Here is an 11936-nt window from a genome sequence, read left to right on the forward strand (position 1 = left end):
CCCTGTTTCCTACAAACTGGAGTTATTCAGAATTCCTTCATATTGTTGCGTCTCTAGAGGAACGTAACCCATACAAAGAGGTTTACTCAGAGATGTGGGTGGAGCCAGAAGAAGCAGCCTACATGCCGCCACCAGCTAAAAAGCCTCGTAAAAGCACAGCTGAGAAACCCAAGGTCAAGGAGATCATCGACGAGAGGACACGGGGTAGGCGTCTCATTTATTAGCTTATATAGGGGTCAAGAACTCCTAATCTTTCCCTGAGGAGCGTCTTAGGGAAGATTTACTCCTGTGTGAGTGGCCTGTAAGGGAGTCAATCAGAGTGCCACATTAAAAAGGAAAAGTGCAGTGTCACAAAGCAAAATGAAATGTATGTCTTGATATTAATCCCTAATGTGCTTCAGAGATAACAATGGATTTATAGACGTTTCATTCCAAGAAGAATTAGAACTAGAACTACAATTAAAATGTATAAAAGGATGTTAATATTACTTTTGTATCACGATGAACATTGATTTTAAGGATGTTTGCGGAAACATCAAACTACACTTGATTGGAAAAGGTTGTCCACACTTCTGCTGCAGAGCTGCATGATTACTAATTAGATTCACGTGTGTTGGAGGCCTCTGCTTCATCACACCTCAGTCTAATTAGTAATCAGAAATACTTATTTATCCCAGGGGAAATTACTGTACTGGCGTTACAGAGGCTCAAGAAATATTACAAATAAAAAGAATAAACAGGAAAGAAAGAAAGAAAGAAAGAAAGAAAAAGTACATAATTAAGTAAAAGGCTGGTAATTAGATTAATCATGCAGCTCTGCAGCAGATTTCCAATTAAGTGTAGTTTGATATTTCTGTAAATATTCCTAAAGTTGTGTGTACACACACACACACACACTCAAATGTTATTCTTTTATTGTAACTGGTACAGTTCAAACATGTTGAATATGCTAAAATTGTATTGTTGTTTCTGCTCAGTATTGTTTTAAAACTACTTCATCATCTGTAAATGTTCATGATTTCATGTTTGAATAATCAAAAGAAGAAAAAAGAACATCTAACCTGTTTTTATCTTTCTCAGAGCGTCTGATTTATGAAGTGAGACAAAAGTGCCGCAGCATAGAGGGTAAGTCAACCTTAGGATTAAATGTGACGGGTAGTGTAGGTTAAAAACAGAAATGTAGTTTTCTTTTGTACTTGCTCATTGGCTCTTTTGTGTTTTGTCCGTAAATGTACCAGTGTAGGGTTGTTATTGACCCTGGTCTGGTTAACACTCACATGCTGCTCCACTTTCTACAGATATCTGCATTTCTTGTGGAGGTTTGAACGTCAGCCTAGAACATCCTCTGTTTGGTGGAGGAATGTGTCAGGGCTGCAAGGTGAGCTGTGGGAATGATCCATCCATCCCTCCATCCATCCATCCATCCATCCATCCATCCATCCATCCATCCATCCATCCATCCATAAATGAATAACGTTACAAATGTCTCCAAGTGACTCCAACTAACACACTTTATTTCTGGCTCACTACTACCTGGTTATAGGTGTTATTCTCTGTCATAAACAGATACATTTATTTAATGTATTTAAACCATATAAGACAAACTCTTGAACTTACAATGAAGGCAACAAATTGCATTTATTGACTGCCAAAATGCCATTTATAAAGGAATCAAGACAGTTTTTTATGTTCAACCAGAACATTTTAGTGGAATACTCAGTTATGGGAACTTTATGTACCGTATACAGTATATTCACTTTACTTAATTATTCTTTTTCATGTGTTCTTGATCGGTTTCACGACCCAAATACAGCAGAATTTATTTTTTGATGCACTTTGGAGAATTTATGTTTTGAATGACAAATTAAAAAATAAAAACTATTCCAGTCTAAAATATCATAAAAATCAAAATTGCGATTGAATTTACCTTTTCAAATTTTTTTATTGAAATACCTATTGAATATGGATATATTGCCATTTCTTATGAGTTACTTCTGCAATCACTTTTGAAGTTTTTCTCATTATCATCAAATTACATTTTATTAACACACTTCAATAGTTATGCTGACTGTGGCTCAATTTAAATGTGATATTACAGAACTGCTTCCTTGAGTGTGCGTATCAATATGATGATGATGGTTACCAGTCGTACTGCACTATCTGCTGCGGTGGACGAGAGGTCCTGATGTGCGGAAACAACAACTGTTGTCGGTGAGGATTCAAAATCAATAAAAAAAACCTGTTTTTTTTTGCTTTGAGTTGGTTTTAATAATTGTTAATGTTTGCTTCTTTTTGCAGGTGCTTCTGTGTGGAGTGTGTTGACCTCCTGGTTGGTCAGGGAGCTGCACACGCTGCCATCAAAGAGGACCCATGGAACTGCTTCATGTGTGCTCAGAAGAATGTGAACGGTCTGCTGGAGCGTCGCTCCGACTGGCCCAGCCGCCTCCAGCACTTCTTTGCCAATAATCACGACCAAGATTTTGTAAGTTGTTGTCAATTAAGGGATATCACATGAGGGGGGGGTGCTGCTGTGCTGAAATATCAGCACTGATGTGATTCGGCTGTCGTAGATAATCACACCAGTGCTGATATTTCAGCACAGCAGCACCCCGTCTCATGTGATATTGTTTCTATACAATAGTTCAAGAAGCACATTTTATTCATTAACAGTAATAAGTGACATGAGATTATGATTTGTTTGTTCATTTAATCATTTGGCAGAGCACACACTCTACGCTCACACTGCAGGCAAATGCGACCCAAACCCAATCTTTTTGCCCATATGCGACCCGTATCCGATCTGTTAAAGGTCACATGTCATTCTATTTTTCACCCATCTTCTTTTGTTCTAAGAACCCCAAAACATAGTATTTGAGGTTTATTTTCCCAAACTCACCTGTTTTCTAGAGTTTTAGCCTCTGAAAAGTCACTTTCTGAGCAACTCTACACAAACAGGCGGATTTGCGGCCTACTTATGCATATTCATGAGTGGGCGTGTCTATAGACAGGACATTGAATTTCTCCTCCCAGCACGGTGACGTAGGGCCAGAGGACGGCCCGCCCTCCTCCCACCCACTCCGTAGTTGAGCTCATGCTGCTTTATAAACACAAGACAGAGCGTGGGGGCGGGGCGTTCACCGGTACATACTTAGACTGTAGAAAATACATACATAGCACTGCGTGGAGGATGCTGAAATACTCACCTTCGTGGGCGTGTCTGTTTACATGTCTATCACGGCAGAGAGCTTCCTGGAGGCGTGTCTTCTCCAGCTCAATGCCGCTTCAAATTTTTCATCAAAGTGGGAACGCGTCATCAAATTGGAGCGAGGTGTTTGGGCTCACCCTGCAGTAAGAAAGGAGCAAATCACCCTCTAACTAATGATCGAGGGAATCAATGAAAAAAACACTTTAAACATGTGTATGAAGCCCTAATGGCACTTTTATAATGTTTAAAGTGCAGAAAAGTCCATTTAGCTTAACATGGGTCGTTTAAAGACAATTCTGATTTTTTTCAAATCCGACCCATGTCACTTTCATATGTGGTCCTTAATCTGATACGTATCTGATTTTTATGCAATGCGACTGCATTATGGATTGCCCAACTTCTGTTGGAAAGAATATTTCTCAGCACGACACACAGTCCTACACTGGAGGCCTCCATATTTACTTTCGTAAACACCGTACGTGCCTGTGGAGTCGTGTCACCTTAGGACCTTTTCTGCGCATACGCGTCACTTCAGGGTTGCATTCCGTTCATACTCCAAACTGATTGAAGATGCATTTAATATGTAATATGAACAATCACACAAAATAAATCAGATTTTTTTAAAGAGTCAGAATTGTGCATTAAGACCTGTAGTGTGAACATAGTCACAGTGTACTGTGGTATGTAGCCCAAGATGTAACAGTAATTAATGGTATTTAGATCAGCTGTACAGTGGAGTGATATGATCCATAAGAAGTCCCAGTGCTGTTGTTACTCTATATCAGCACTTTTGGAATGTCTGTTGTCCAATCAGATTAGTTGGTCGAAACTAACTGTTGTATAATAAGCTTCTGAATTCTACTACAGGTCTAACTGAGAGGATGCTTTATTAACGTGTCGCTGATTTATTCTGCTTTTGTCAGGATGCACCAAAGCTTTATCCCCCCGTCATGGTGGAAAAGAGGAGGCCCATTCGAGTGCTGTCGCTGTTTGACGGCATCGCAACAGGTATGACCTCATCTCCACCTTTGTCTGTTTCTCTCTCTAAAAACTCTGCACTTTAGTGTCGTTAAAAAAAGATTAACATGAGAGAAAGTTGAACTTGTGACGGCGTTACAGCCTAAACTAAAGGATCACTCTTTGATCTTATACTCTGTTTAGGGCTGCTGGTGCTTAAAGAACTTGGTATCCAAGTGGATCGCTATGTAGCTTCCGAAGTATGTGAAGACTCCATCACCGTGGGAATCGTCCGACATCAGGGCCGCATCATGTATGTTGGCGATGTGAGAAACGTTACGCGCAAACATGTAAGTGCGTGCTTTGGTTTTTCCTCCCCAAAAACTAAACAACTAAAAATGTTCTTTATAGTTTTCTTTGCCTACATAATTTTAAAGTGACAATAAGTAGACTATGACAAATTTTAACTAAGTACATGTTAACAAAAACTATAGCAAATATATTTGTATATTCATCGACTAATAAAAGCAAAACTATAATGTCTTCACATGGGACAAAATCCAATCAGAACTCATGTGATCATGTGATCCTATGCATTGATTACAGCAAATCTGTCTGTGTGTATTTACAAACATTAATACAATCCAATATCTAGTTGATCAATGGTAATAATTTTAAAAAGATCCATAAACTTTTATCATGCATATTTTAGTTGGGTGTACTTGACTAAAATATTAATGTAATTTACTTGATTAAAACTATAACTGAACTACTCTTGATGACTACATTTTGACTAAAACTACATTGTATTTTGGTCAAAAGAAAAAAGCTGCATCTACATTTTCTGTCAAAATTGACGCTGCCCCAAAATTAATATGAAAGCTGTTCCATTTAGAACAAATCAAACCTTAGTATGAAAACATTTAATCATATTCACTTTCCAAATTAAAAACGAAGAGCTGTATTTTGAGGACAGAGCGTGCAAACGCCAAATCAGTGGACACTAAGCAGATATAACACATTAGACAGGTCCATGCAGAAAACAGTGAAGCCAACAAACATACATTACATACGCTTCCACACTGATCAAATATAACTTAGCCTGCAACGTCACAAAGTGCCAAAACCAGCACCAGAAAGCACAAATGTTCTTGTTGCAAAGTTCTTTTGCTGTTTGCCAAAGAACAAGGTACACAGACAGGCTCTGAGGCCGTTTGCTAATGTGATCGTGTTCGCGCTGACATTTATGCTCGGTTGCTTATTAGCTTCATGCTGCGTTTTGAACATGTCAGAACGAGACGTCAACACAGCGTTAAAATGGGGGGAGAAAAAAAAGCTTACATCTAAGCGTAAGATAAGAATGTACATAATCTGTATAAAAGATATTATGGTAGTCACATTTTGTGCATACATTGATAAGCAGGAGCTATAATGTTTCTCAGAATAGCTGCAAATGAATCTCAAGGTTCTTAAATGCAAAGGATTGTGTTTACTTTAACCTCTGGTGTTAATCTTCTACAGATACATGAGTGGGGCCCCTTTGACCTCATTATTGGTGGAAGCCCATGCAACGACCTCTCCATTGTCAATCCTGCTCGAAAAGGTCTTTATGGTGCGTCTAAGACGGTTTCCTATGACTATGATTATGTAAAAACAACTTAGCCTGATGTTTTAGACGTTTATTCACTTTGCTCATTGTTATTCTCTCTGTCTGTGTGTCCGGCAGAGGGCACCGGTCGCCTGTTCTTTGAGTTTTACAGGCTGCTCCACGAGGCGCGGCCTAAAGACGGGGACGACCGGCCTTTCTTCTGGCTCTTTGAAAATGTGGTTGCCATGGGCGTCAGTGATAAAAGAGATATTTCTCGCTTTTTAGAGGTGAGCTACTCCACTATTATTACCTGCTCCAAATATCACTTAAACATGCTGCCAAGTAAGAGGCTAATGTAATCCTGCCTTTTCTAATACGACAGAACGTTTCTGAGCTTTTTTAAAGTGTGATCGTAAAATTAGACCTACTGGATTATGTTGACTTGTTGGACTAGAATTGTATTTCTTTAATCTGGTGCAGAGGAAGTAACACGTATACTAACTTTAAAATGTTTGTGCAACATTATACGATTAATCTAGTGCAAAACTAAAGTATATTCAGGCTATTGATAATGGAAGCTAGCAAAGCTAATGGCTATAGTCTTTCATACTAACTCTCAAAATATTACATGCAGTAATAATGGTGAATGATGACTTCGTTCTGCAGCGTGTCACTTTGCTCTTCTTCCTGTTCTCCAGTTTTAAGTGGATAAAATTGTTGTGATGTGTTTGAAATGGCACATTCACGTACTATACACTACAAACTCAATGAGTATATACTGTCTACTACCTACTATAAGTATGATTAGGATGTTGAGCATTCCCACTGAAGTATAATTCCAAGTTTCCCAAGAAAAAATGAGGATGCAGTTGTAACAACAGCTGATGATTAGTTTTAACCCACATTAGCAGGCAGGTGACATTTAGAAAACATGCTAATTACATGTTTCCCACAGTCGAATGCAATACACTAGAAAATAAGTCCTAACTTGTTTTCGAAATTGTGCACTACAAACTTAATGAGTATATACTGTCTACTATATACTATAAGTATGTTTAGAATGATTAGGATGGTGACCGTTCCCACTCAAGTATAATTCCAAGTTTCCCAAGATGCATTTGGAACCTACAACGACAAAAACCTGAAGCACACTGAGGCTAAATACTGTATATCTATGTTGATCTGCCACCTTTGAAAGTTCTGAAAACATTTTAAGTGAGAAAGTGACCAAGTAGAATACCAACATGTGGTCATTTGATCCATAAAACTCACATTTACACATTTCATTCCGACATTTCGTAGATTTTCAGAGACCCGTCTTTGTGCTACTGACAGAACTTCAGGTTAACTTCAAAACAAGAGCCCTGTTTACAAAAGCAAGACAAGAAAAGAGGCTTTTGTTTTGAAAAGGGGTCATTTGATTTTTAGCTTGAAACCGGTCCCAGGATGATTTTACATTCTGCTCACAATGCATCATGGGACAGTTGAGTATGACTGGTAGGGGTGTGTATTGCCTTGCATCTGTCGATACGATTCATATTCGGATACATAGATCACGATATGATACCATACAATATATTTAATACAATATATTAAAGTGTAAAGCGATTATTGCAAATTTCTTTTTTAATATATGACTTAAGAAACAACTAATCTGTAAATGTCTACACCTTCATGACAACATTATGTATGCAAAGGCCGATTTAGTATACAAAACGCCTGGGTATTTCTTGCTTACTCAATCTTTGCATACTATCTATTATAAACGCACGCCATACTCATTTTGACCTCAGACGTAGTATGTTAGTGTGCGATTTCGAACACAGCCACAGTGTTTCCTTTTTGCAGCAGGTGTTACTAATACTGTGTGTGTGTGTGTGTGTGTGTGTGTGTGTGTGTGTGTGTGTGTGTGTGTGTGTGTGTGTGTGTGTGTGTGTGTGTGTGTGTGTGTGTGTGTGTGTGTGTGTGTGTGTGTGTGTGTGTGTGTGTGTGTGTGTGTGTGTGTGTGTGTGTGTGTCCTTTTACAGGGAGCAGATAAATCTCTAATTACATTGTATGGGAACGTCTGCTCTGTTTAACACATTCACTTTAATCACATCTGTCAATCAACAGCTTTGGATTCACTGGGTTATGATGTAATAGTGTTTGAATAAATCATTCCAAAGCAAGACTGACTGATTCATGGTATGAGTAATGATTACATCTAATAAATCTACAGAGTTGTATCTTTTTATCTTCGTGCATATTGAAGTGTATTTGAAAGACATTTTCTACAGTATGGTGATAAAAGCTAAACAAAGCTGTCCATGCTCCTTCCTTTATATTTGTTTCTGATGCGTGATTGGTCTTTGCCTACAGTGTAACCCAGTGATGATCGATGCTAAGGAAGTGTCCGCTGCCCACCGCTCTCGTTACTTCTGGGGTAACCTTCCTGGCATGAACAGGTTGGTGGGTGAATGGTGAGGGAAGCAGCCTTTTTCAACAAATGCAACACAATATTACATGCTTATTTTATCCCAGTGATAAGTCTGAGTTCAGATGCACGCTCGGCTTAACTTTGAACTGAGGGAGAGACAGCTGCAGCACGTGCACAGTCTGAATTCCGTTTGTGTTGCTTCTGTTGGATAAGCAAAATAGAACTAATCTGTGATTATTTGTGTGTATTTATGCAATTTTGAATGCATGCGTTGTTATTTCAGGCCTTTGACTGCCTCGTGCACAGACAAGCTAGACCTCCAGGACTGTTTAGAGCACGGCCGAACAGCTAAGGTAACTATGTTTTGGGGTTTTTTTCTGCATGCACACTCATCTCAGACTGAAAGTACAATGGATTAACAAATGGACAGTTTCATGCTCGTATACACACAGCATGTTCAGTGAGTTCATTTGAATGTTGGACTCTGCTGGAGCCATGTGGCAGCTTAGTGAAATCTAGAAAGTCTGCTTGGTAATAATGCCAATGGTTCATTTCATGGGAATTAGTTGATTTATTTCTTAATTTCAGACGTATTAAAATATAAATTTCAGAATGCAAGAACAGAATATTGGATATTGGAGGTATGGTGTGTAAAACAGGACAACTTGGGAAGCAAAGGAGACACAAACAGTGATGAATGGACAATAATTCACAACAGTGTGTCCTATTCGACCTGAGGGTTGATTTAGCAACATTAATAACATGCCAGAAAGAAAATGATGGTTCAGTTAATAAAGTTTAAATATCACTGCAAGTGATAAATGAGGGTGTAATAAGAATGAATTACTATGTATTTCCTGTAGAAAGTCATTATTAGTGAGTAATAAACATATACTTGCATTTAAAGAGTAACTAACCACTTTTTTCTGCTGAAAACAAATGTATGAAGTAGTGTTTATTGATTCTTGTCCAACTCTTAATGGGTGTAGAAATGTAAATGATTTACTTTACTTCTTTTAAAATGTACTCAAGTACAAGTAAAATGACTGATTTAAGAAATATACTCAAAAAAGTACAAGTGCCCATAAAAGCAACTCAATTACAGTAACGTGAGTACTTGTAATCTCTTACTTTCACCTCTGCATATTATCTCAAAAAATGAAGACAAAATAAACTTACTGGAATTATAATGTAACAATAAAACATTGACGATAACTAAATTTGGCGTGTGGCTTCAGGGTATCAATACCTTGATGGAGTTTGAAAATGAGAAGTGTGCAAATATTTTTTCTGGAGTTATTGCTCTTTTTCCATTTTTTGGTGTCTTCAAGGTATCTTCAAAGGGGACATCTTTTCTTAGAAACTTTAAGATAGTTAGTAATTTTATATTCTGATATGATAAAAACATATGTATACATCTAAGTTCTTAGATTTAGAACATTTAGGAAAAGGTTGTGAGTTATAATGACAACCAATCTGGTGGGGGATGTTGATGACTATGTCTTCTTGTTTAGGATTAGGACTGTTTTTAATGTGTTTATCTTCTGTTCCAGTTTGAAAAGGTGAGGACCATCACCACCAGGTCCAACTCCATCAAACAGGGCAAGGACCAGCACTTCCCTGTCTACATGAACGAGAAGGAAGACATTCTTTGGTGCACTGAGATGGAGAGGTAGGCCAACAACAATCACATGATCTCCCGTTGTGACTCGTGACCCTAAACGAGTGTTTGTGTTGTCGTTGTTGTGTTTGCTTGCGTGCGTTCTCCTCTCTCCAGGATCTTCGGCTTCCCCGTTCACTACACAGACGTGTCCAACATGAGTCGTCTGGGGAGACAAAGGCTCCTGGGCAGGTCGTGGAGTGTCCCGGTTATCCGTCACCTGTTTGCACCACTCAAAGATTACTTTGCTTGCGTTTGAGTGTTTCTGACAAAGCAAAAAAAGGTGCTCTCACCCTTTTAGGAACTCCAACAGCTGTATGTTGCAACTAGAAAAAGGAGCCTGAAATTATACTCTGGTATAATTTTGATAGATTTCACATTATTTCTTGTATTTTTTTTGTTTTTGTTTTTTATTTGTAATTCTTATTCTATTTAATTTTTAATATGTCATTTGACCTTTTTAGCAGTGTTGTTTTCAAGTACTGTTGATTTGTTTGTGCAAGCTAAACTTGAGACTATGCTTTCTTCTCAAGAGTGACACACACACACACACACACACACACACACACACACACACACAGAAAAAAAAAGAAACGTGGTGAGCAGAGGTTCTAAGGTAAAACGTTCAAAATAGACATGAAAAGATGTGAAAAGATTCCGCTGCATCAGTCCGAGCGCGTGAGCTCGACTGAGATGTGAAGAGAAAAAAGCAGTCGTGTGTCTTTGAGAATCCAAAAAAAACAAAGAAAAAACACTACATTACACACACACACACACACACACACACACACACACACACACACACACACACACACACGCACACACACACACACACAGGCCTCTTTGTTTACAGCTTCGATACACAACCGAAGGTAATAAAAGGTACTACTGTAAAAATGGTTCCAATACCATGGTGCTCCAAGATGATGAGAAACCTCCTGACTCATGTGGCACCGCCAGGTAAAATTGCTGAGAGCGTGTTAGCTTGTTAGCTTGTTTTTCATTTTTAACAACAACATAAAAGAAAAGTCAATCTTTATATCAGTTTACAGCTTTGTTACAGTCTCTACTGGTGCTTTTTACACTCTCTGCCTTGGCGGGTTCTGCACAATCACAAAGTGAGCTGAGCCACATGTGAAAGGAGGTTTATTTTTTAATCATTTATCAAAGTTTAGTCTGTGGTGACCTACTTTTTACTAGTTTCATCTTGACAGGTGACTTTTTTTTATTATTTTTTTATTTTTACTGTACAACCGTTTGTGTGTGGTTGGTGGAGGCAGCGAGGGAGTATGAGTGACCTCCTCCTCTCCCTCTTCCTCTTCCTCTTCCTCCTCCACTTCCACCTCTGTAAACTGTAAAACCATCAGGGGCACAAAAAAAAAAAAACCTCAACAGTTATGGTGCGGCTTCACAAGGTTCTTCTACCTTTTATAGCAACTTTGTGCTGTTTTATCAACATTGTAAAGCACTTTTTTATAACTATGCTTTCCTTTCTTCTTGGTATATATATTTTTTTTCCAATTTCGATCGTGTGAATTGCTTTTGTTTCGTTTTTACGATGTGAACTGATCTACCCTTGTGCGATACTTTTAATGTATACAGTAGGGCTGTGCCAATAGAAGTGGGACATTATGGAGATTGTGTGACATGTGAATCCCATGTTAGTGACACTTTGTGCAGTGGATGGATTTGACATTTGTAACCCACGCCCCATTCTCTCACCATCAATGATCCAAATTCAAAGAATGTCGACTTTAGCTCAGACTGTAGGATCGTCATAGGGCTTAGTTAAGATCGGCTTTGTGTATTTTTGTCCCTTATGAAGGACAGAAAGATGAAAAATCATATATAAGACATGCTGGTAATTGTAAATCTCACACTGTAAATGATCTCGATTGTACGCTCTAAGCCAGTGGTTCTCAACTGATGTAGTTTGAGCCCTCACCATCACGCCTCGATAACAAGTCAACACCCAAATAAAAAGAAATATCTTATGTTCACAATTCTTACAGAGAAAAGTTAATATTTGAATTTGAAAAAACAATACTAAAAGACTGCACTATGTTAAAAAAAAAAAGTCAAATCAGTACTGTGAAGCAGTGTTCATTTT

General features: G+C 38.3%; 1 protein-coding gene across 5 annotated transcripts in view; it reads left to right on the forward strand.

The window, feature by feature from the left end:
- Nucleotides 1-11936, forward strand: part of LOC114456081 (DNA (cytosine-5)-methyltransferase 3A-like) — a 52035-nt gene extending 40099 nt beyond the window's left edge. For 2 of the 5 annotated variants that reach the window (XM_028437605.1, XM_028437607.1), the window contains 13 exons: nt 58-204; nt 1081-1125; nt 1299-1378; nt 2099-2211; nt 2299-2482; nt 4129-4213; nt 4367-4512; nt 5684-5774; nt 5889-6037; nt 8109-8209; nt 8450-8519; nt 9720-9838; nt 9944-11936. In XM_028437605.1, the coding sequence (XP_028293406.1) occupies nt 58-204; nt 1081-1125; nt 1299-1378; nt 2099-2211; nt 2299-2482; nt 4129-4213; nt 4367-4512; nt 5684-5774; nt 5889-6037; nt 8109-8209; nt 8450-8519; nt 9720-9838; nt 9944-10085 (1472 nt within the window). In that variant the 3' untranslated portion in view covers nt 10086-11936. The remainder of the gene's footprint in view (nt 1-57; nt 205-1080; nt 1126-1298; nt 1379-2098; nt 2212-2298; nt 2483-4128; nt 4214-4366; nt 4513-5683; nt 5775-5888; nt 6038-8108; nt 8210-8449; nt 8520-9719; nt 9839-9943) is intronic. The other 3 variants (XM_028437606.1, XM_028437608.1, XR_003672786.1) reach the window with 2 other exon arrangements.

This window comes from Gouania willdenowi, chromosome 22, assembly GCF_900634775.1.
Source record: "Gouania willdenowi chromosome 22, fGouWil2.1, whole genome shotgun sequence".
Lineage (NCBI taxonomy): Eukaryota > Metazoa > Chordata > Actinopteri > Blenniiformes > Gobiesocidae > Gouania > Gouania willdenowi.